Below are 25,930 nucleotides of genomic sequence, written 5' to 3' on the forward strand. Positions count from 1 at the left end.
TGATATTAAGGTTTAAAGAGAGTATGCAGGGCCAGAAGAATCATGCTAGTATGTGTGAAGCTCTGGGTTTGATCCTGACACCACATGAACCCTGAGCACTGTGGGAAGAGGCTCTGGGGGCCTCTCAGTACCAGCTGTCCTCCACATTGAGCTCTCCCCAGTCCTGCACCTCAGCACTGTTGGGTGTGACTTCTATAATAATAGTAATAATAATAATAATAATAATAATAATAATAATAAAAGAAATTAAAGCAAGAGACAGACGGAACTAGAAAAGTAGCATGTGAATAGATTTCTCGAGTGCCCCACATGCAGGCTGGCAGGTGTGTGCGCTGTTTGTGCTGCCGGTATCAGTTTCTGCTGAGTATGGGCATCAGCTGGGTCTCTGTCTCAGTGGTTTCATTTGACAGCTACTATTTCACTTAATTGGGTGTGCTCCTTTGTTTGGGGGGGGGGCACACCTGGCAGGAATCAGTGCTGACTTCTGGCTCTATGCTCAGGGATTACTCCTGGGGGGTGTTCAGGGAACCTATGTGGAACCAGGGATTGACGGGTGATTGACAGCGTGTGCCCTGCCCTGTCTCTTCTGCCCTGACATCAATCTTACGCTAACAAAGGGCTCTCTGCTCCTCACACCGAACAACTAACCAAGTTGGTGGCAGGCTGACTTTGATAGTAAGGACTAAGGACAGTGAAGACCTGCTCTTGCCTCAGAGGAAAGTCATGGACACTTGCCTGACGCACTCACAGAAGGCGTGTCATATCCGTACCTGTCCCTCACTGGGCTACAAAAACAATCCGTATTTAGGATAAATCAATGGTGGTATTTCTGAAAAAAAATGTCCTGTTTATTTTCCTATTTGGATTTTTTTTAAAATTTATGAAAAGTGCCAGTTTCTTTTTAGTTCAGTCTGATTTCATGATGATTTTGGGTTTTTCCACCGAAGCCCGTCATGGAAAAATGGAAGGATTCCTTTGATTGGAGTGAGGTCCCTCACTCAGTTTCCTTCTGGGCGCAAGTGTGGGATATGCATGATTGATTCCTTGTGGGACTCACTTGGAGGCAGCTTATGCCCAATCTGTTTCCTCATTTCTTTTTGGGCCACACCTGGACCCAAAGTACTCAGGAGTTACTCACTGCAAACAGCTGGGACTGGGGAGTGAGTAGGTCATTCCCTGTGGTACTCAGGGGGCTGTGTGATGCCAGGGACTGAACCTAACTCTCTTGCATGTGTTACTAAATCTGGAAAGGGAGGATCCAAGGTTCAGCAGGAGAGGAAAACACCTTTCTTGGGCCCTTTAGCAGTAGCCAGGGAGGCTGCTTTAAACTTTTTTTTTTTAACTCACTGTGCTTTAGCACTATAGCATGGTCCTGTTGTTCATTGATTTTTCTCAAGCGGGCACCAGTAATGTCTCCATTTTGAGACTTGTTACTGTTTTCGGTATATCGAATACAACACGGGGCTTTAATAAAATAAAATTTAAAAAAATAAATGGGGACCACCACACCAGACTAGGGAACCTGTTGGTAGAACTGAGGGGGAGGGGGGTTAGGAGTGAAACAAGGTTGGAAGGAGGGGTTGTGGGGGTGGGGGGGAAGGAAGGTTGACGGACACTCTGCATTTCTCAACAACTGCCTTTCTTCTAGGTTCAAGAATGATATTTTGTTTCTAGGTTTGCTCTATTTGCCTTTACTCTCTCTTTTTTGTAATAAAATTTTAAAACTGAATTACAGTCAGATACACAGTTACAAAGTTGTTCATGATTGGGTTTCTGTCACACCATGTCCAACATCTTCCCTTCACCAGTGTACATTTCCCACCACCAATGCCCCCAGTTACCTCCTGCTACCCCTCCCCCACCTGCCTAGGTAGGCCCTTCTCTCTCTCTCTCTCCCCACATCCCCAACCCCTGCTTTGAACATTGTGGCTTACAACACAGATACTGAAAGGTTATCACGCATATCCTTTTACCTCCTTTCTGTGCTCAGTTCTTGTCCAGAGTGATCATTTCCAATTATTATTGTCATCGTGGTTCCTTCTCAATCCTAACTGCTTTCTGACCACTGCTTTAAACTATTCTATTAAAAGAAGTAGGGGCTAGAGAGATAGTACAGCAGGTAAGGGTCTTGCCTTGCATGCAGCCAACCCAGGTTCAATCCCTAGGATCCCATATGGTCCCCCAAACTCTGCTAGGAGTGATTACTAGGAGTATAGAGCCAGAAGTAACCCCTGAGCACTGTTTGCTGGGTGTGACCCCCAAATCAAAACAACATTTCTTTATTGTAGGTTTGGTAACATATTTACTATTATGAATTTTTTTTGTGGGTGGGGGTGGGGGGGGAGGAGGGCATTAGGGCTGTCTCTCAGGTTTACTCCTGGCTCTGTGCTCTAGTGCTCAGGAGACCAATTGTAGTGACAGGGACAGAACCTGGCTCAGCCAAGTGCAATGCAAGTGCCTTACCTACTGTATTATTTCCAGCCCTTATTAAAGAAATGTTTTTATAGAAAGACAATCTATTAGGGGTTGGTGCTTCAGGGAGAGAAAAATAGAAGCAGACAGATATGAAAGAAAAATAAAGACATGCTATATTTTATAGTCTATGAAAAATGCCAGATAGCTTCTCTTTCTAATCACTCTTTGCATTATTCACTGGAAATCTGTATTACGCTACATTTTTCTTTTAGGAAAAATGTATTCCTCTTGCAGAGAAACATGTTGCATTGTTTAACAGTCATCTGGCTAGTGGGAGATCAGGAGGTCCTCTGCAACCTGTTCTGGATGGAAAGTGATTTTACGGCTATGAAATCTGAGTGATGGACAAGAGTGTACAAGAATGCACACTGGCCTTGCCAGATTTGCGCAGGACCTTTCTGAAGGAAGCTGGAGGCTGACTGTTTCAATGTCACTTGAAACAAAGTGAAATCAAGCTTACAACCTTTAAGTTCAAATAGTTAAGGTGCACACCAGCCTGCAGATTTTGTTGAATATAAAACTTGCTTTTGGCACACCATTTGTGTAGAAAGCAAACACATCATTAGGAGCCAGGAGCTTCCCCAGGGCTATTTTGGGTGGAGCCCTGGGAGATGGGGAGGGAGGGAAACAGTCTTTCCATTCTTTATTGATTCTCTTGGGAACAAAGGTGTGGGGTTGACACCATCGCAATCACATCCTTAATCAGCATTGTATTTGATCTGTTGGAGACACAGCTTTCCCTAGCATTGTGGTGGAGGTCAAGTCAACTTAATTGCCCATGGCCACAGAATGGCCACTAGTTCTAACAACCCCATATTTTGAACTCCTTTAAATTTCTGTGTGAACTTCCTGTTTTATGTGAAGAAAGAAGTCACTGGTCATTAATTTGCTTTGTTTTAGTTTTGGGGCGACACCCTGTGGTGCTTAGGGCTTTCTCCCAACTCTGCTCAGCGATCATTCCTCATGGGTCTTGAGGAACATATGCAGTTTCCAGGGATCAAACTGGATTTGCCTATGCAAGGTGAACTGCAATATCTCTCTGACCTGTCACTGGCAAGGGCTGTTGCAGCTAAGCTTAGGCACCAAAGCGAGACTGGTTAGTTTAAGCTGGTAGCTTTAGTTATGAAGCACAATGGTATGAGAAATTAAGTATAACTCAATCCATGAGTCCTATTAGAAATAATGTACTTTTGGTTCTTTTATTTAGAATATAAACTGTTCCATAACAAAGCACACTGACTTTCACTCCCATACTTCTACAATGTACTTTCTCAGTATTCAGTTTTCTGATATAGAGCTCCCTGGGGCCTCAGAAAAAAAAATCTATCCTAACACAGTTGCACGGTTGTCTTTATTGGAGAATTAACTGTAAAACAGCTAAGTCATGGGAGCCAAGGCATCTCAAGTAGAATGCTGCTCTTTTTTTTTGGGGGGGGGGATTGCTTTATTATTTGCAGTTCTGGGGACTGAACTCAGGGCCTTCCACAGCCAAAGCAAATGCTCCACCACTAAGCTACATCCCCCATTCCAGATACGCATTCTTGTTTTATTATTTGATGGTTTGACTAGGTGTCTCTTCTAGCTTGTTTGTATTCCACAAATATTTACTGCATTAAAAGTTTGGGGATAAATGTTATAGGGGATAAGCAAGTCATTGGCAATCATGATGCCTTCACAACATTTCATAAAGCAGAAGCATTTATTCCTCCTTGGATTTCCTCTCATGGAAGGTTTTCCACATTAAGTTGGCTGAACTTCCCTGGCATGTTTGACAAGTGAGGGATCCTAGCAGCTATTTTCCAGGAACCCGCAGGCTGCCATGGGACATAATTAACCACGTCCTAAATATAATCCAAATCCTAGCCAGGATTGTATCTGGAAAGCCATACTGAAGAGCACATTTTAGCATATTGCCTTAGAAAGAAAATATATTTTTAGAATAGTTTGGGGATTAAGAGAGAATTCAAAGTTCATTGAATTTTGACTTTTAAATTCTTTTTGTTGTTGCTTTCTGTTTTGGGGTCACACCCAGCAATACTCAGGGCTTACTCCTGGCTCTGTGCTCAGGGATCACTCCTGGCAGTGCACCGGGGCCCATATGGAATGCCAGGGATTGAACTCTAGTGCCCTACCCACTGGACTATCTCTCCAGCCCCCGACTTTTAAATTCTTTATTGTCATCTGCATTAAGAAAAATAAAAGGAGGAAACAACCACAGCATTGCATTCAGCCTCGTCCTGCTCATTTCAAGTGCTTCAGAATCTCATCTGTGTTGACTCACACTTGTGTATGTGCCTAGTGCCACTCGCAGCAGGTACCCCTGAGACCACCAGCTCATCTCCCCCAGCTCCTTAAAAGACTCAAAGAAGGCTCTGCAAGACACTTGTGGTTGGACTGAGTGGAAAAGGACATCTGTGAGCTTGGGGCAGTTTCTCAGAGAACAAATCACCCCTTTGTTGAGATCACACACATGTGACAAAGCACTGGACTGAGAAATTGGCCTCTCTGGACTCTGATCATCTCACATTGAGTTTCCTATTTTAAAAGCAATCTAAGATGTCATTAAACATGTTCAATTGAGGATAATAAAAATTTCCTTTTTTGAAAAATGATTTATTAAGTCTTGTTGATTCCAGAAGCTCTACTGTGTGTATCTCAACCAAGAGGCAGAGCAATTGGAGGTCTTTTCTTAGCAGTTTCTGCTTGCCTCACTCCAGTGGCTGCATGAGGAATCTTTCATTTTCCCTTCACAGAAAAAGAAACCACCACTCCACAGCCACAGCCACAGCAGACAGAATATGAGACAGCTCAGATCATGTACCTGATTGTTGCTTGGTGAGTAAGTGTTGACAATCAAATAAAAATTCTACTTGTGCTTAGCTTTCCTTGAGTTAATGCAGTAAAAGACTAGAGTTTGTATTTCAAAGGCAGCATGGTGTTGATAACCTGGACCCCAGTTATCATGTGATCAGTGGGAAGCTCAGTACACCATGATAGTGCATTTTTACCCCTGAGGGGTACAGTATCTTAAGGAAAGCCCCTCCTCTTTTGGATGCTTTTTGATAGGAAATTATTACTATTATTATCTTTCTTTTGGAGGCCACACTCGGCAGTGCTAAGGGCTTACTTCTGGCTCTGCACTCAGGAATCGCTCCAGCTGATGCTTGGGAGGCTATATAAGATGCTGGGAATGGAACCCAGTTCAGTCGGTGCAAGGTGAGCTACCCACTTGCTTCAGCCCTGATAGAAAAATTTTAAGGTCAGAGTCTCTATTCCCTAACTCCCATTTTTAAAGCTTTAATAAATTTTAAATTGAGGTTTGGCTGACACCTTACTTTAAGGTGTACAACATAATTTTTGATATATTTGCATATGTAAAAGTAAAGGTAAAGGCCCTCCCGTTGTTCATCGATTTGCTTGAGCGGGCCCAGTAACGTCTCCATTGGAGACTTTGTTGTTACTGTGTTTGGCATATCGAATACGTCATGGGGAGCTTGCCAGGCTCTGCCGTGCGGGCGAGATACTCTCGGTAGCTTGCCGGGCTCTCCGAGAGGGGCGGAGGAATTGAACTCCGGACGGCCATGTTGGCTGCGTGCAAGGCAAGCGCCCTACCGCTGTGCTATATCCAAATATCTCTTAGCGCTGTAAGCATGTTCTCCTTCTCAGGAAGCCATGCAGCTCTCACACAATGTGCCAATTCAGTATTCCGTGTCTCTGAGGCAGGGAACTCTGCTATTTGAACAGTGGCCAGGGAAGAAGCACTGAACTTTGTTCCTTTTTCCTTTTTTCGGGGATGAATTGTATTCCCTGATGTGCAGACCACATTTGCTTCTCTACTCATCATTTATACTGTATCAAAGTTTTTATTTTGGTTTCTGACCCACACCTGGTGGTGTTCAGGGATCACTCCTGGCAGTACTCAGTTGACCATATATGGTGCTAGGATTGAGGACAAAAGCCTTATCCATTGTACTATATCTCTGGCCCCTTTATGATTTTCCTAATAATTTCTTTTCTCTAGCTTACTTGTCCAGATACATCATACATAAAGCATATAAAATGTTAACAGACTATATATAATATCTTCAAGACTGTGTGTTATCAACAGGTCATTATTAGAATTTCCATATGGGGAGAAGAGCCAAAAGTTACACTTGAGTTTTGGATCATATGGGGTGCTGGGGGAAAGGCTGATTCCCCTAACTCCTGTGATGTTCAGAGCTGAGCTATATTTCCATCCACCCTCCATGCAGGAGAAGCTGGGTGTTAAACTCTACCTAGGAGTTGCAAATTCCAGTTTTCTTTTTATTTAAATGGCCACATAGCTTTTATGAAGTAAATACCCACCACTATACATTGTGGCACTCAGCATAATAACTAAGACATGGAATCAATGTAGGTGCCCAATGAGTAAGGAAAGTATGGGGTATATACACACAATGGAATACTCTGCAGCTGCAAGGAAGGATGAAATCGTGCTGCAACTTGGATGGAACTGGACCTTATCATGTTGCGTGAAGTCAGCCAGAAGGACAGACAACTGATGACTTCGCTTATCTGTAGTATACAGAAGAATCTCAGGAAGAGGGAATGCATGGTTGCAAAGGGGGATACGCACATTACTTTTGCCCCCAGGTTATAGAAACCAAAAGGCCAGAGAAGGAAAGAAACTGAGGAGGGGAAGTAAGAAGAGACAGGTAACAGGGTGGGGGTGAGTCAGATGCCTCTAGCTCATCGGTGAGGTACAGGTATGTACAAGTACATATGTGTTATAAGTATAGAGAAACATCAAAACTACAGAGCCAGCAATACTGCAACCATGAGCTCTAAACTGTAGTAACCAAACTTGAAAATGTGCCGGCCATGGAGGGAACCTGGGGACACAGGTGGAGGAAAATTGACATTGGTGGGGAATTGGTATTGGACCACTGCAGTCCGGAAATTTAACTAAGACTAACTATGCAAACCATGGTGCCTTAATATTGAATCAATAAAGAAGGAAACACCGTCGATGCAAACATTTCGACTCCCTTTCACTCTAAGGAAATGCCACTCTGCTTTGATATATTTATTCTGATAGTTGGCTACCACTCTGACTTGGTGTTTAAGTCACATTTGGTCCTGCAGCTACCAATTTTATTTCCCAATGTGACTCTGTAGCCCAGTGTTTCCTGGTGCCAACAAAGGGGCAGGGAAGAGGTTAAGCCAAGCACTCTGGACTGACTCTTGCCAGGCTGACCAGAGCAGGTGTGACATCTCTGCATTCCTGGGACCCAGACAATTCTGCTGGACAAAGGAATAAATAGAAAGACAGTTTGAAGGGATCGACGACTTCAACAAATGATCTATAGTTCAATCACCTAATTTCCAAGCCAACAGCTGCATTTAACAACCTACAGTGAGTGGGCAAAACAGTTAGAAGCTGATGGAGCTGGAGGGGCAAGGACTGGAGTCTCCCTGTCACCATGTCCTCTCTTACAGGAAGTCTGCAAACTCTATGAATGACAAATGTGAACTTACCTGGATTCCACAAAGAGGCAGTTTTTTGGAGAGATTACAAAAAATTGTCTTTTTGTTTTTGTTTTTGAGTGACATCCAGCGATGCTCAGAAGTTACTCCTGGCTCTATACTCAGGAATTACTCCTGACAGTGTTCAGGGAACCTTATGGGATGCCAGAGACCAAACCCTGGTCAGTTACATGTAAGGCAAATACCCTACCTGCTGTACTATTGCTCTGGCTTCCCTCCAAATCTGCTTTCCTATTATGAAACAATAGGAGAAAAACTCAAACAAATGTATATTTGTGTCTGTCCTTGGCTCCTGGATCAAACTTGTCACTTCCTGGGTGACAAGGAGAAATCTTCTCTTCTGATGAAGGGTTATCTAGTGTATGTGTGGGGGTGGGGGTGTGTGGGGAGAGGTTGCAGGGTTCTTAGGCAGTCAGCACTGGTCATCAGAAAGACCAAACCAGGATCAGCACTTTGAGATCTGGGGCCCAACCTCTATTCGGAAAGAGAGGCTAGAGATTGGGTTATCATTGATCATAAAATTGTCCAGTTTAGGGCCCGGGAAAGAACTCAGGGTCAGGGTGCAGGCATCACATGTGCAGTACCTGGATCTAGCCCGAGGCTGCCAGCACTTCTGTGTGTGGCCTAGAGGAAGCTCCAGTGAGAATCGGGATTGGGGTGCTGTGTTTGTTCCAGGGACAGTGGTCTGTCATCACCCATCAGAACAAGATAAAAATGAAGCTTATATTTTGCCAATTTCTTGATTTCAAACAGAACTTTTTTTGTTTGTTTTTAATGTATGGGCACTCAACTAAGAGTTGGGCCCTTAAAGGAGAATAATAAAACACACAGTCAGAGGAGTTACAAATTTAGGTGAATGGACGAGATGACGGGAATACCATGGTCCTGGGGCTGTACTCTGAGATCCTGTCCCCTTTGGCTGGCACAGAGATGTCACTGCTTTTAGGACAGAACAGTGACCCTGGCAGCCACAGTCAAGCCTAACAAATACGACTGAAGCGTCATGTCTGAATCCTCCATTCCCAATGACTCCTGGCCAACCAGTCAGCGTCTCAGTGCTGGGGTGTGAGGAGTGGTGTTCTGAGGGCTCTGAGTGATCAGATCCTCTAGGGACACACCCAATAATGCTTAGGGGACCCGTGGTGTCAGGGATCAAATCCGAATTAAGCACATTCCCTATACTTTCTCCCTGACTGTAGCAGCCTTTGATTGGTAATGAAACGACAAATTTGAGAGAGGGAAGACAAAGGTTCTTGGAGGGGCCCTCACAGCATCCTTTGCCCATTCTCAGGGCCAAGCCTAACCCCGCCGGGCTCTCTTGCACCCAATGAGCCTGTTGTGGAATGAAAACCAATAGGCATACTAGCAACTTGAGAGCAGCACAAACACGTATCCACAGGAGGGAATACGCCCCAGGGCATAGCCATGTCAAGCAGGGACTGTGATCTGAAGGCAGGTCCTCAAGGGCAGCGAAGGGGAACCGTTAAGGAAAGACCTGAGCAGAATTCTTAGTCAGATAAAGCTATTTCTCCCCTTCACTTAAGTTTCTTTATCATATACAGTGGAGTATCGTGAGTTCACGCACTGGTCATCTCCACGCAGGTATCTTTGTGCCACTAATGCCCTTCAGACCTAGGATTGCTCTGTTCACTTTCTGTGGGCTGAGTGGCCAGTCCTTGGTGGGGATCAGGAGGTTAAGATAAACTTTAGTGACCTTTATGCACCACAAAGAACTGTCCCCACTTTTGTCTGCTGTCCTCCCCTGAAACTCTACCGCTTTCTACCCACTTCTCAGAAGTGAGTTGAGGGTCTCCCTCCAGAAACCAACGTCTGAAGTGTGGACTTTGCCAGGTGCAGCCCCTCTCCCCCCTAACCTCCCCCTCCCTGTCTTTGCGGACCCTCAGCCATACTTACATTATGAGTTTCTGAGCTTGGGGTTTCTACTATCTCTAATTAATCCCTTGGATTAAGGGCATCCCAAACTTTTTTAACTTCTCCAAATCCTTGCTGGGTATCTTTCTCTTCACCCCAGAATCCACACTCTGGGCCGTTATCTGAATCAGTGGCATCATGGCTAACATTCTGTTGTCCTCAGACAGCCTCGTTCTGTTCACTTGGCTCCCACTGCTCATTTTTCTGGTACCACCTGACCGGAAGGACCACAGTGGGGTCTCCCTTCCTCCATTCGATTCCCTACACACCAGCTGGAGCGATCCTGGTCATCTTATTTTTCAAGTTATGGGCCATTCGCTGCTTCTGGGAGAAAACCCAAGTTCCATGGCATGGCCTTTGGCATGTGAAAGGGCTGGCTCCCACAGCCCATGAGACCAGACTGCTAATGTTACTCTCGCATTACCTATCCACAACAAAGTGCTTCCTGTCAGGGCTTGAAGCATCCCCCACTGCCCCCCCCCCCCCCCTTGCCCTCTAGCTCTTGCCATCAACCAACAGTCTAGCCACCACAAGCAACGAAAGGGGGGGAGTGACTGCACCACCTTCAATTTCTCAAAATCACTACTCACAGGGGAGCTCCATTAATTCCTTTCAAACATTGTGAATTCCCAGATTTGATGGTTATGGCAATTCTACTGGAATCAATTTTTAGAGTTTGCAGACTTTAATGTGAAAGCACTCATTTCTTACTGCCCACAGAGGCAAAACACAGTTTTTGTTACCCAAATAGTGAATATACCTAGAACTTCTTGATTACCATTTTCCTGGGGCTCTCAAATGGTAAGAGAATGAAGCTAATGAAAAGGAGCTGAAAATGAGTGTTTCAGGGAAAAAACAATGAGCCATTTACTTTTTCAACATATTCTTTCATTAAATATTTACTCAGACCAATTATCACCTACTTTCCTGTCTCCTACTTTACTTCTAATGGCTATAAATGAGTTTCTCTGATAGCTTGGACTTGATTTCAAATGCTGATACCTAATTTGGGGTTCCTTGCTCCAAAATTGAAATATAATAGCAAATATCTAAGTGGATTAAAAACATAAAAATGCGCTTAACTCTATAGAAAGAAAAAATAAAACTGAAAACAGTGGCCAGAATAAAATGAATAGTCCTGTTCTGGCTGTTTATTGAAAATATGTATCGTATTAAATTTCCAATTTTCCACCTACAAAGCATGTTATTTTAAAGCTGATGTCTGTAGTGAGAAATGATTTGTTCCTGGCACAACTTTGGCTGCAACTCTGTCTTTCAAGAGGTCTGGCAAGGTTGGAGGACTTACTATTGTGCGCAGTCAATCAGCTGGTATTCGTTTGATCTCTCAAAGCATGCCTTCACGCCTTCATCATCCCAAAGTTTCTTCACATGATCAAAGAATTCCTAAAATCAAAAACAGTTGCAAATAAGAAAGCACATGCTCTATAACCTTTCAAACAGTAGAATGATTCCTTCTGTAAATATCCAGGTAGCACAAGAGTTTTGTTTGTTTTTTGTTTTTATTTTGAGGCCACACCTGGTGGTGCTCAGGACTTAGTCCTGGCTCTGCTCTCAGGAATTACTTTTGGCAGTGCTCGGGGGACCATATGGGATGCTGGGGATTGAACCTGGATCAGCTACATACAACGCACGTGCTTTAAGTGCTTTTCTATCTCTTGGCCCCTAAAAGACATTTCCCCCGGCCCCTTGGAGTTATACTCTGTGATGCCTGGGCTCCCCAGGACTGCTCTCAGTGATGACGCGGGGTGGGGGGGGGGTGATGGGAGCAGCAAAGGGTGGGCGGCATTTAGTGCTAGGCGTGAGCTCTGCTCCTTGAATCGTATTCAGGTCTCTTAACTTCTGAGGTTTTAATCTTGTTTTCATGGGTCCTGATTTCCTTCTAGAATCCTCTGATGCTGCTCCTATGAGTGGAGATTTTGTAGGGTTTTCTTTAAAAAAAAATTCCTGACCAGGGAGATAGCTGGAGAACATGCTTTTCTAGCAAGGCTGGATTCTCTCCTCAGCACTGTATGGCTCCCCAACCGTGTCTGAGATTCATCTGTATCACTGTGTTGGGAGGAACAATTTAGCATCACCAGGTGTAATCAAAGCCATGACCCCCTAGGGCTGGAGCTATAGCACAGTGGGTAGGGCGTTTGCCTTGCATGCAGCTGACCTGGGTTCGATTTCCAGCATCTGATATTATCTCCTGAGCTACCGCCAGGAGTAATTCTTGAGTGCAGAGCCAGGAATAACCCCTGTGCATTGCTGGGCATGACCCAAAAAGCAAAAACAAAACAAAACAAAAACAAACAACCCCCCCCCAAAACAAACAAAAAAACAACACCCATGACCCCCTAACAAAAGATTCCAAGAGCCATATGAAGGACACCCCCTCCACTGGACATACACCCATCAAAGAGAAACCCTCTCATATGTTATCAAGTCTTAGGAGAGAGTAATAACTCTGTTCCGGTCCTCTCCAGCCTTAGTTCTACCTCTCTCTTCACCTGGTCCCTCAAACAAAGTCTTCATCAGTGTCTTTAACAAATAGTAAAATCATGTTTTTAAAAAATAAAATTGGGACTGGAGTGATAGTACAGAGGATAGATCATTTGCCTTGCATGTGGCCAACGTGGGTTCAATCCCCGGCATCCCATATAGTTCCCTGAGCACTGCCAGGAATAACTCCTGAGTGCAGAGCCAGGAGGAACCCCTGAGCATCACCGGGTGTCACCCAAAAAAGCAAACAATAAAACAGAATTACAGAAGTGCTGGTGAAGTATATGCTCTCTGGGGGACATGTTGGTAACAGCAGCAAATGAATGTGGATGTTGCAATTTTACAATAACTGCAAAGAAATCAAAGGGTACCAAGCATCCCTATGGGCTTCAGCTTTCTGTTGGTAAGCAAAGATGTTGCATGAGGACATAGTGAGGTCTCCTGGAATCTTCATGTTCACTTTTTTTTTAGCTTTTTGGGTGACCCCTGGCAATGCTCAGGGGTTACTCCTGGCTCATACACTAAGGAATTACTCCTGGTGATGCTCGGGGGACCATATGGGATGCTGGGAATCGAACTCGGGTTGGCCACATGCAAGACAAATGCCCTACCCGCTGTGCTATCAGTCCAGCTCCCTTCATGTTCAGAATAGGGATTCTACCGGGGTTAGGGTGCAAGGTCCATCACAACACCATCCCCTCAGCATCTCTGGGTGTGGATGAGAGAGCCCCTGAGCACTGCCTGTTGCCCTGATGGTTCCTCGCACTACTGGGCCCAAGGAGCAGTGCACTGACCAAGACTGATTTGCAGGTGCGGTTGGGCCAAAGATTACTGGGAATGTTCGCTGGGAGATCTCCATTCCGGACATAAAAAGGATTGGAAGAACATCAGGGAACATTTCAGGACTGCTGCTACTGTTGCTTCTTCTGCAGTCTATCAGGAAAAACTTGAAACTCACAAAAGTAGAGAAAATCAGCCCAAGGGACCTGTTACCCAGGGTTACATGGATCAACAAGTGGTTGATTTACTTTCATGTAAACCTCATGCTTTCCCCAACGTTTATTAGTTTGCAATGAATCTCTTGAATGATTTTATGGCAACTCTAATTTTGAAGGATAAAGGTGAAAAAGGAAAGAAGTCATAACCATAGTGCTACCATCTTAGCTGAAAATACAGAAACCAAAAAATGATTCTGTCAAGTCATTAACTCTTCAGTAGTCAGTGAAACTTCTTTAGCTATAACCAAAATTTTGTCCAGAGCCAGGCTTGAGTTCTCACACATTTGCTGAAACAACTGCAAAATAATCACGAGGAATAATCTGAGCATGTCTTCATTAGTAACTCTGATGAATAATACTAAATAAAAATAATACTGTTATATAGAAATTGAGAGCATAAAATGATTACTAAGTAACAATTCTAACGTTTATTACTGAACTTGAGAATAACTATATATTTAGCAAGTGAAATTAATATAATTTATTTTTATACAAGGGGCCTTGAGTTATGTTATAAAAGATAAATATGATCATATAAAATTTAAACCTCCTTTATTTTGTGGGGGTCCACACTTGGCTATACTCGGAGCTCCTCGCTCTGTGTTTAGGGATCAGTCCTGATGGGTTTGTGGATGGCCTGGGACTGAACCCAGGTTAGCTGCTTGAAGGCAAGCTCCCCACCTGCTGACTCATATCTTCTATTTTAATGACAGAATCTTGATTTTTAAATTAAAACTAAAACAAAAAGTATTAATACCTAATTCCTCCACTCCCTCTCATACTATTTTCTTTCTGTTACTACTATAAACCCCCTTGACACATAAAAAATACTCAAAACAGAAAGAATTCTCAGAGGAATAACAGTACATTTTTGCCTTTAATTTGAATGATTTCTCTGATCATGCAATAAAATGACTTTTTGATTATATACTGACACCTGTCACCAACTTTTTATTTTTGAAATAAGATTCAAAATCTCATTTCTTATCTCTTGAAATTAATGTTTTCCAGCTACACACACAGACATACACACACACACATCACACACACAACTCATGAAGTACCATTTACACATGCAGTGCCCTGTCCTAAGGCTGAAGAAAACACCGTAGTTTGAGTACGAAAATTTTACAGAGTGATCCCTGAGAGCAGAGTCAGGAGTAAGCTCTGAGCATCACTAGGTGTGGCCCCCAAACACCAAAAAACAACAACACATAGTTACTCTTTATCTAATTGTACAGTATTTTTTCTAGGGTGACTTATGAAAACTATTTCCAATTTTAATGTCAGGATTTTTGTTTTTGTACTTGTTTTTGTACTTTGTTTTTAAAAGCAACTGCTTTTAAAACATTATTTTTAAAAATGGTAACCTTATGGATTCTGTGAACTATTTGTTGCATTACTGAATTGACTTCATGCATGCTTAGAAATAACATTTTGGGGGCTGGAGAGATAGTACAGTGGGTAAGGTTTTTGCCTTGCACGCAGATGATCTGGGTTCAATCCCTGGTACCCTATATGGTCTCTTGAACTCACCAGGAGTGATCCCTGAGCACAAGTCAGGGGTAAGCCCTGAGAATTACTAGGAGTAGTTCAAAAAACAAAAACAAAATAAACAAAACAAAAAAAAAAATGAGGCTTTGGGCTCAGTCCTGGTTTGTGGGTGCATAGTTTCAGTTATTCTATTAATGCATAACTATGTGAGCAATGATAGATCTTTTCTGGAACAAGATGAAGCATAAATAAATAATGTAACTTTTTATAGGAACATGGTGAATAATGTTCACCACCATAATCAAATGGACAGTAGAAATAGGCATTTTCAGGTCCGTAGTCATTTAAATCTCATTTCATAAAGCTCGAGTTTCAGTCAGATTCATTTAAAATACACCCACTCAATTTTATCTCCCAGATAACAAAACGATCTAATATGTTCTGTCATTTCTTTTATTTTCCCCCCAGTTATTTGATGGTTATCAAGTTGAAAATCGGTGGTATCTGTCATGCCTGGTAACAGTGTAATTTTGTTATTTATAACTTCTGCCTATCCTAAAGTCTAATTTAATATAGTCTGCCTAAAGTTCCATTTAGGAGCTTAATTCCCCCCCTCCCCAAATTGTGCTAATAACACAAATTAAAAACGATTAGCAATTCCCAGGCCTCTGTCTTTCCTTCTGTGTGAAGTGAGAGCGGCAGGGGCAACTTCTCAACAAAGAATCAAATATCAGAAAGGTCAATTGGCATTTATTGAGTGCCTGGAAGGTTCCAGAAACCTTTCTAAGAGTCTCATGGTCAAGGTATCATTTGAATTTCAAACAAATCTGCCATATAAGGAATTTCCTTCTCCTTTACAGAGGACAAAAAGGAAAACAATTCAGGACACTTGGCTTGTTCAAGCTTCCTGGACTAGGAAGTGGTCAAATCTGAATCAGATGCATGCTGAGCTCAGTTAGTTTCAGTTCTCTACTCAGTTTGTTATTGGTCCTGGGCGAGCACTGTAGCACTGTCCAACTGTTATTCTTCGCTTTGCTCGAGCAGGCACCAGTAACATCTCCATTTTGAGACTTGTTACTATTTTTGGCATATCGAATATGCCACAGGGAGCTTGCCAGGCTCTGCCACGCGGGCAGGATACTCTTGGTAGCTTGCCTGGCTCTCCAAGAGGGGTGGAAGAATCGAACCTGGGTCATCCACGTGCAAAGCAAACGCCCTACCCGCTGTGCTATTGCTCCAGGTCCTGGGCGAACAGTGAGGACAAACACAAATTTACAACACACATTGCTCTCACTAAGTTCCCCCCCCCCCCACCCCCTTAGAACAGCTTACTTGAGCTATCCTCAGAAAACATTTTGAAAAGATTTTGGATGTGTATTTTATTTACCATAAAGTCCACCCAATTTTACAGTCATATAAACTCCAACACAATCAAGTTTTACAAATACCCTCTGGAGCCACGCTTTGCCCCTGTCTCGATAGATTTTAATGTATTTCTATGTTTAGAGTATTTTTCCCCCTAGAAATTACTTACAAATGAAATGATATGATCTTGTGTCTGACTTCTTCACTTATCATGTGATTTCAATGATTCACAGGAAAATAACAATATTTTGTTATATTTGTTAGTGGTTTGTTCTTTAAAAAGAATCACTACTGAGTTCTGGGGTAGGAAATGTAGCTCAGTGGTAGAGTTCATGCTTTGCAGACTTATTAGATTTACTCTTCTTTCTCTCTCTCTCTCTCACCCACACCCACACACGTACACACACACACACACACACACACACACACACACAATGACTGCTATGTTCTATTTCATTGTAAAGATACAGCACAGTTTGTTTATTCATTTACCAGATGATGGTATTGGGGGTATTTTCAGTATTTTACTGTTAGGAATATTGTTTCGAGGAACATTTGTGTGTAAAGAGTTTGGTTTTCCGTTCTCTTGGGCTGATACCTAGAGAAGAGGAATTACTAGGTTAGATGGTAAGTAAATGTTTACCTTAAAATTTTTTGCTAGGGGCTGGAGCGATAGCACAGTGGGTAGGGCATTTGCCTTGTATGCGGCCGACCCGGGTTCAATTCCCAGCATCCCATATGGTCCCCTGAGCACCGCCAGGGCTAATTCCTGAGTGCAGAGCCAGGAGTAACCCCTGTGCATCGCCAGGTGTGACCCAAAAAGCAAAATAAAAAAAATTTTTTTTGCTAGATTGTTTTTCAAAGTGGCAAATCTGTTTTTAAATGGCCAAGAGCAAAGCTTGAGGGTTCTAATTTTTCCATGTCCTCAATCCTTGATTTTAATTGTGATTCTAGTAATAACTGAATAGTGGTATTTTATTGCAGTTTTACCATGTCTTCATGGTACATGGTACCATGGGGCATCGTCATGTGATTTTTGGCTGTTTGCATATCTTATTTTTGAAGTGTCTGTTCAAATATTTTGCCTACTTGAAAAACTGGGTGCATGTCTTTCTATTGAATTTTTTAAAAATAAGAGGAAGGGCTAGAGCAATGGTGCAGCAAATAGGGTACTTACTTTGCACTTGGCTAACACAGGCTCACACCCTGGCACCACATATAGTCCCCTGAGGCACAGAGTTATCTCTGAGCACAGAGTTAAAAGTAAGCCCTGAACACTACCAGGTATGGCCCAAAAACCAATAAATAAATAAATAAATAAATAGTAAGATCACTGTATTACTGTCATCCCGTTGTTGGTTGATTTACTCGCGTGGGCGCCAGTAACGTCTCTATTCCTCCCAGCCCTGATTTTAGTAGCCTCTCCTCACTCGTCTTTCCCAATGATTGGAGGCTCTTTCAGGGTCAGGGGAATGAGACCTGTTATCATTACTCTTTTTGGCATATTGAATATGCCACAGGGAGCTTGTCAGGCTCTGCCTGTGCAGGCGGGATACTCTCGGTAGCTTGCTGGGCTCTCTGATATATATATATATATATATATATATATATATATATATCTCCTCTTATTGTCTAATTCTCACTCTCAGAGAACCCAGCAAGCTACTGAGAGTATCCTGCCCGCCTATATGCCTGACTGGGAACACCTGTAAAGGTGATTAGAGGCTGCCCCAAAAGCCTCCATCCCTCTCGAGGGATAGTGATAACAACGAGGTGATAGTGATAGTGATCACTGTCACTGTCCTCCCGTTGTTCATCGATTTGCTTGAGTGGGCCCAGTAACATTGTGAGACTTGTTACTGTATTTGGCATATCCAATACGCCATGGGTATGCTTGTCTTGTAACCTTGCTAATTTCAGTTCTTAGTAGTGCAGTAGTAGCTAACCATCATTTCCTGAGTAGCAGCATAAAGAAACCATTACTCAAAGATCTCTGGCCACTCTTCCCCCCACCCCACCCCATCTGTCCAGGGGCAGAATCAGAATTCCCTACAGACCTGAAGACAGGGAAACTGAGTCAGGGACTTCTTAGTGCCTACAGGAGCCAGGGCATGCATTTTGCTGCCCTGACACTAGGTTGGAAAAAAAATGTTTTAAGACGCAATACAGTTTACCCAGGGAATCTTCTTTTCCATTTCTAAAACAATAATGATAATCTAACTATGGTTATGGGAACATATGATCTGCCTCAAGTATTTTCCCCCCATAAAACTAGATTTTCAGCTTTTAGTTTTCCCCTCACAACACTCCCACTCCTTTGCCGCAGGTTCTATAAAATCCTGATGCACTGAGGAAAATGTGCACTTGGAGCAAACCAGCAGAGACACACAGGAGAGACTTATTTGTGTGGGAACAGAAATAAAATAATTAGGTATTTTCATAGGGGATAAAAGACTCACAGAATCACGATTTTAATCTTTGCTTCTAGACAAGGTTCTATCAAGTGATCTGACACACACACACACACACACACACACACACACACACACACACAAACTCTGGTAACATCAAGCTGAGGTTACATAACACTTGAAGGTATTCTTGGTCTTCTTAGTCACCCTGAATCCTCTGCGCCATGTGTGCAGAGGCAAAATGGAGGCAGCAGATGTCTTCGGGAAAACAAGACAGGATCTGAAGCAGACGCCTGTGAGTGTGGTTTGCTGAGTCTCACTGATGAGGGCAGCTGAACTGGATACCTGGCTCTTTGGCAAACTATTCGTGTGAGACACAGGGAAGGTGCCTAGTGAGAAACCATAGGCAATATCTGTGCCGTGGGCAGTTAGGTTTCTGAATGCCTGGGTTCAAATCCTGGCCAGGGGCTCCCTGACACGGAGGCTTTGTTAGCCCCCAGCCCTCCAGGGGGCAATGGTAGCTCTGCAGGGCAGATACTGACTCTGGCACCCAGCACAGGTGCAGGTAGGTGGGTGAAGAGGGCCACAAGGAGAAGAAAGGATGAGATAAAGGGGCTGCTGGAGAGAGCACAGACAGCAGGAAGGGGTGACACCAGGGAGGGGGGTCTCTCTGGTCTGTCAGGGCGAGATGAGCAGGAATGTGAAGGGTGGCAGGGGTGAGGGTGTGGAAGGCGCTTCAGCTCTGAACACACAGCAAGATATCAGGTGCATGGCAATGTAGCTTTGGTCAAATCTGCCAAAGCTTGCCAGATCCCAACATGTCAAGAAATCTATGGTGAGGTAATACAAGCGTGAAGATCTGAGAACCTGATTCTAGAAACGTCTACATTATACCTTCTACCAGGACGAAGCATTGTGCCGTGGGTGTGATGTGAAGGAAGTGGGTGAGGGACTTCTAAACAGGAACCCTAGGCACCTCTCCAGGAGATGCAGATAGAAGCGTGTCAGCTGAGCCTGTGGAAGTGTGTCTGCTGTTGTGTGCTGACACTGAGCCTCCAAGTGCTTTGACATGGGCCAGTGATCCTGCACTGAGACCAGCACTCACCTCTTCAAGCAGCTGAGGGTGGGGGGGGGGTGTGGAAGATGAGGGAAGCCCAGAGAGAGGTGCTGGGACCCACCATCTGCTCCTAATAACCAGCAGCTACCCACATGCCCAACACCCTAAAATTAGCTGTGGGAAGCTAGTGGGGGAGGAACACAATCATGCTTGGGGTTTTTGACTTGAAAAAGTTCAGTCCCGTACTTTACGTCCCCAGAACGGTGGATGCCTTTTCCTGAGAAGTGAAAAGCTAAAAAGAAACTCAGCACCTCAAATATTTTGGAGGTATCAGCTAATTCAAACTTCAATGCAGATAGAAAAGATTTGCGAGCAACTCTGGTTTTGTTTCCTATTTCCCCCCCTTCCTTTTTTATTGCATATGTAACTGCCCCATGCCTGGCTGTCCTCACTGGGGCCCCTTGGAGGGGGGTGGGTTGAGTTTCCCTCCCCGCCCCAAGCAGCGCCCCAGCAGCTGAAGACCTCCAGAACCAGCCACAACCATGCTGAGACCACTCTCCACATGCATGAAGGTACTGGCAGAGGAACAAAGGCATGTGGGTCCCGGGGCTGAGATCTCCAAGCCTGCTCGGATCGGGGCTGATCATCCTCCACCCAGATCCTCCATCTTCCAGTAGGCAGGGGTCACACCCACCAACTGCCCGCACCCCCCCCCCCCCCCCCACGCTGTGTAATCCCATCAACGGCCAAGACCCAGAGACTATAAAACCCAGCTCCTAGAAGTGCGCGGCCGCATTTGCAGCCGTGCGACATCTTATGATCTCATTCATGCTTTGGACAACCTGGCAGGCTACCGAATGTAACCTGCCCACACAACAGAGTCTGGCAAACTCCCTGTGGCGTACCCAACATGCCAAATACCAGTAAAAATGTGTCTCATTCTCCTAACCCTGAAAGAGCCTTGAATATGGCACTTTTTAAAATCTCAGGGCAAGGACGAAGGAGACGTTACTGGTGCCTGCTTGAGGTAATCGACGAACAACAGGATGATCATGATCATGATCGTAACTGTATCAAGATACAACCAACACACCAGAAAACCCACCTATTTAGGGTACACTTCAGGCTGGAGAGATAGTACAGAGGTTAAGGCACTTGCCTTGCATGTGGCTGACCCTGACTCCATCCCTAGCACCATATGTGATCCCTTGAATGCTATCAGGAATGATCCCTGAGCACAGATTGCCTAAGCCCTGCAAGGTGTGCCCCCCAAACTAAAGAAACAACAACAACAACAAACACTTCTCCCTTCCCCCCAACCCACCCAAACTAAAACTCCTACTCAAGCGTGCAGTTTAAGGCTGCTGGGTCGATTTGTAGAGTTGTTCAGTTTCATCATCTCCAAAGGAGAATCCCCTGCCGAATGGTGGTCACTTCTTCTGCACTCCCCCTTTCTTTGACATTGTTAATCTGCTTGCCTTTTCTGTGATTTTTGTCTACTCTGGACATGTCCTGTAAAGGGAGTCATATAAATATCCTCGTGTTTAGCTTCTTTGACGTATTTTCAAGGTTTAGGTATGCTGTAGCAGGAATCAGTGCTTCATTTATTTTCATTGCTACTTAATATTCCACTGAAAAGATCTCCCATATTAATTTTTTCATTCATCATTTATATGGGTTATTTTCATTTTGTGGCTATTAGGAGTAATGGTGCTGTAACTGTTATTTCTTCCAAGAAAATTTTTGGGTTTATCTATAGACCTAGGAGCAGATCTCTATTTTTTTTTCCCATGAGAGATGCCTGGAACTAATTTACAACAATGACTTGTTCCAATTTCTGCTTCATCATGGCTAACTCATCTCAATCACTTAATAACTTAATAAACTTCTAGTTATTCAGTCCAATGGGGGTGAAGAGTCTTGAAGATATTATTGGATAGGCCATCAGATTTGCTTTTGGGTATATTTTAGATTTCAGTTGAAGACTTGACTGACCTCCTTGGGATGCCTGGCAGTTTCAGATCAGCCAGTGAGTCTCTGAGATGGTCTAAGGGTGCAGCTTCCCGGACCTGGCACCTTTCCTCTGATGCTCAAGCACAGCCACTTTGGGGCACGCTATGGCAGAGGAGGAGGTGACAGAGAAGAAGACAAGACTGGACTTTCCCTCCTTTATGAAGTTGAGCGACCAAATGGGTGCTTGGAGGGAGACGTGTTTGGGAAGGGAGAATGATTCTTTCTCCCATTCTCTTCACCATGGACTCAACCAAAGCAAGACTCATGCCATCAATCAATTCATTCAGCAAATTATTCACAGATGGCTGGGAATGGATAAGATTTTTAAGGTCACAGTGAGAGCAAACAAAATTTTAAAAAAGCAAAGCCAGGAAGTGCAAGAGTTAATAATCTCTAGGCTATTCATTCAGTGATTGATTCTTGGTCTCTGTCTAATGGGTAGCACCCAACATGGTAGGTATCGGCCTCCTGGCCATGCTGCGTCCTGGCTGAGCTGGGCTTGATTCCTGGGATCACATGTGCCCCTCGCCCCCACCCCAAGCACTGCCAGGAGTGATCCCTGAGCCCAGGACTAGGAGTAAGCCCTGAACACAACTGGTGTGACTCAAAAACAAACCAAAGCATGTTATCAGTTTATTTTTCTACTTTCTTGTTAACATAACTAAAAATATCAATCAAAGGGAATTTTTTTTTGGCAAATGGTTATGGACATAGTGTGGTATAGAAGGCAGCTGACAAAGGACAGAAAGCCAAAATATTGTTCCTGTGTGCTTTGTCTGAAACCCATCAAACTGGGTCGCTTCCTGCCACATGGAAACTGTCAGAGAAACCGGGAAGCACACGGCCACAGCTTTGAGCAGTTGAGGATCATACAGCAGCTGCGTGTGAGACCTGTTCCTGGGGTATTGGGCGGCACCTCCAAATCCCTGACACAGAAGAGCTTCTGCTTCCCAATGGTGGGGGGTGCTCTACTCCCTGCAACCTAGGAAGCTGCTCAAACTCAAGACGACTAGCACTCTATTCCTCCAAACAAGCTGAACTCGCCACCCTTGCCTCTCAGAGCTGCCCACTCTGGCCTTCCAGAGCTCTACCAAACCATGAAGCCAGCCTGAGGCCTCTGTAGCCACACTGAATCCATCAGCATAACTGTGCTCTGCATGGAATCACAGTCAATTTGTTTTTGCTTGGGGGCCACCATGAAGGGTGGAATTCAGGGCTTGTTCCTGGTTCTGTGCTGAAAGATTGCTCCTGGTGGATCCAGGGGACCTATGGCGTGCCAAGGATCAAATCCAGGTCAGCTGCATGCAAGGCGAGTGCCCTACCCGCTGTACAATCTCTCCAGTCCATGGAATCAGGGTTGAACTTCTCCCACCTGCTTGGGCCTAACTCCTAATCTCCCCATCTGGATCACAACCCACTCCCTCCTAGTTGGGCTCACGGTTTCCACTGAGGAGCTAAAATAGAGTCTGGTGGCAGGAAGATGCTCCCACAGGCCAGCCAAGAGCGTTCCTGTAGCCTGAACCTCCTACAGGGTCAGTTCCCTCAGAATCTACAGTCTACAGGTGGTGGTAGAGTCTTCCAAACAAAATGCAGGAGACTCTCTTCTGGCAATACTAGGCACAGAGGTCAGTGATGATGTCACTTTCCAAACAACTCTGTGGTTTTGGGAGCCGCTGGTACCAAAATGGTGGAGCTTGGGTCAAATACAGGGGTTTATGCATGCAACATGTATGCTTCAGCGCTTATTTCTCTGGGTCCCTCTTTTTCTTTTTTAAAAAATGTAACTCCCTCCCAACCTCTTCACAGTTCCTTCCCTTCATTGCTATTTCCATGCCTAAGGGCTGTATACTTGCTCTTGTGTTAGGGACCCCAAAGGGGGTGCTCCAGGATCACACTCTAGATCTGGGGTCCTGATGGGACAAAACCATCCCTGGGACCCAGAACCCCTCTTTCCTTATCCTTATTCTTTCCTTTCTTATATATGTTCCAGTTAATATACATGCCAGTAACTCTGACTTGATGGGAACCAGGTCTGTGTCTGCTATGAGTTTTGCCTTTTGATTTTTAATGACATGTTTGTCCTGTCTTTGCTCCTTGAATGAGTAGGAAGGCACTTGATTTGCAAACAACTGATGTCAGGTTTGATCCCTGGCATCACATATGGTCCCCTACGCATATGGTGCCAGGAGTGATCCCTGAGTGCAGAGCACGAAGTAAACCTTGAAAAGATAGTGAGTTCTGATAGAGAAGGGAGCACCAAATAAAGGGTATTGGGAGGATCCTCCCAGGATGGGAGATGCATGCTGAAAGTAGACTATAGACTGAACATGATTGCCACTCAATGCCTCTTTTGCAAACCACAGCACCCTTTGGGAGAGAGAGAACAAAAGGGAATGCCCTGCCACAGAGACAGGGTGGGATGGGGGGGTGGGGGGTGGGTGGGAGGGATACTGGGATCAGTGGTGGTGGAGAATGGGCACTGGTGGAGGATGGGTACTCGATCATTGTATAACTGAAACCCAAACACAAAAATTTGTAAGTCTACAACTGTACTTCATGGTGTTTTACTAATAAATATTAAGGTAAAGGTAAAGGTAAAGGCCCTCCCGTTGATCGTCGATTTGCTCGAGCGGGCCCAGTAACGTCTCCATTGGAGAGTTTTGTTGTTACTGTGTCTGGCATATCGAATACTCTCGGAAGCTTGCTGGGCTCTCCGAGAGGGGCGGAGGAATTGAACTCGGGTCGGCCATGTTTGCCGCTTGTAAGGTGAACGCCCTACCCGCTGTGCTATCGCTCCAGCCCCTAATAAAATAAAAAGAAATAAAAATTGACAGCTATTGGGGCTGGAGCGATAGCACAGTGGGTAGGGCGTTTGCCTTGCATGTGGCCGACCCGGGTTCAAAGCCCAGCATCCCATATGGTCCCCTGGGCACTGCCAGGAGTAACTGCTGAGTGCAGAGCCAGGAGTAACCTCTGAGCATCACCGGGTGTGACCCAAATAAAAAGTAAAAAAAAAAAATACAAACAATTGACAGCTATTGCTTGTTTGATGCCTGTGAGATCCCTACAGTAACTTGAGCCAATGTACTATGTGCAGTAATAAGTTTAACCCAGATTGATGACAAATTTTGTTTCTTATAAGTATTCTCAGTGCTTTAAGCTTAGTAATTTATATTACTTTGTCTTACTGTGGACAATGTTTTTAGCTTATGTATAATTTCTTTCAATATTTTCTTAATGGTGCTAATATGACTTTCTAATACTGGCCTGCCATTGTACAACCAATCTTTTATCCTAGTGAAATTTAAAAAAAATTTTTTTAAATTAAATCACGGCTTTTTTTTTTTTAAAGAAAAGATACCGAGTTCTGAGTTTTGTGGCTTGTAGAAGCAGAGATATATGAAAATGGAAAAGGAAAAGGCGGAGAGGGAAGCAGACACATACAGTAAGTGTCAAAGGAAAAGGAGGAGAAGGAAAGATAGGGAAGGAGGTGAGAGAAAGAGAGCAAGCAAGAGAGAGAGAGCGAGCGAACGCATGCGGTTACTAAGGGGTGTGTGTGTACAGAGTCTGCAGGAAGAACAGGGATGTGTGGTAAGCAGGTTCACCTGCAGAATCACTGCCAAGCTTTAAATCTCTCCTTTCACTGGTCGTCATCCCCACAGTGGGCAAGTGGTGAATACACATTGACTACAGGTGACCACAAGGGGCTGCAGGTACCTCTCTATCTCTATGTGTCATGGGGAAGCCAGGGAACCCCTTTCGCTGTAGAATAACAGCACAAGTGTTGAAGACAGCACAATGGAAAAATGTCACAAGACCTTCAAATGATGTGATGCCACAGCATGCAGAGCAAAGCACTGGCTGTGCTCTCGGGCTGGAAAGATGACAGGTCTTCCAAAAACACAGTCTCAGAGGCGTGAATTGCCTCTGTGCTTGGGGAAGCAGGCATGGGGCCTGGGGGCTCATTAGCTGGAGGTGTAATTTCTAAAGATGTTGTTAGAGGTAAGCTCATTTAAAATTTGTTAAACAACTTAGGCGCTTTTTGCTTATGATTCAGCAACCCCTGTATGATTCCAAACATCCTATTTTTATGATAGAAATATTGAAAAATAAGAGAGAACATGTCTGCAACCCTCAGAGGGATTTAACATCTT

At 44.2% G+C, this 25,930-nt stretch overlaps 1 protein-coding gene across 2 annotated transcripts in view; it reads right to left on the reverse strand.

The window, feature by feature from the left end:
• GNAL (G protein subunit alpha L) overlaps window positions 1–25,930 on the reverse strand; it is a 150,441-nt gene that overhangs the window by 30,258 nt on the left and 94,253 nt on the right. For both annotated transcript variants that reach the window (XM_056137860.1, XM_056137861.1), the window contains exon 5: window positions 11,243–11,340. In XM_056137860.1, the coding sequence (XP_055993835.1) occupies window positions 11,243–11,340 (98 nt within the window). The remainder of the gene's footprint in view (window positions 1–11,242; window positions 11,341–25,930) is intronic.

The sequence above is a fragment of the Sorex fumeus genome, unplaced genomic scaffold (assembly GCF_029834395.1).
Source record: "Sorex fumeus unplaced genomic scaffold, SorFum_2.1 ptg000128l, whole genome shotgun sequence".
Lineage (NCBI taxonomy): Eukaryota > Metazoa > Chordata > Mammalia > Eulipotyphla > Soricidae > Sorex > Sorex fumeus.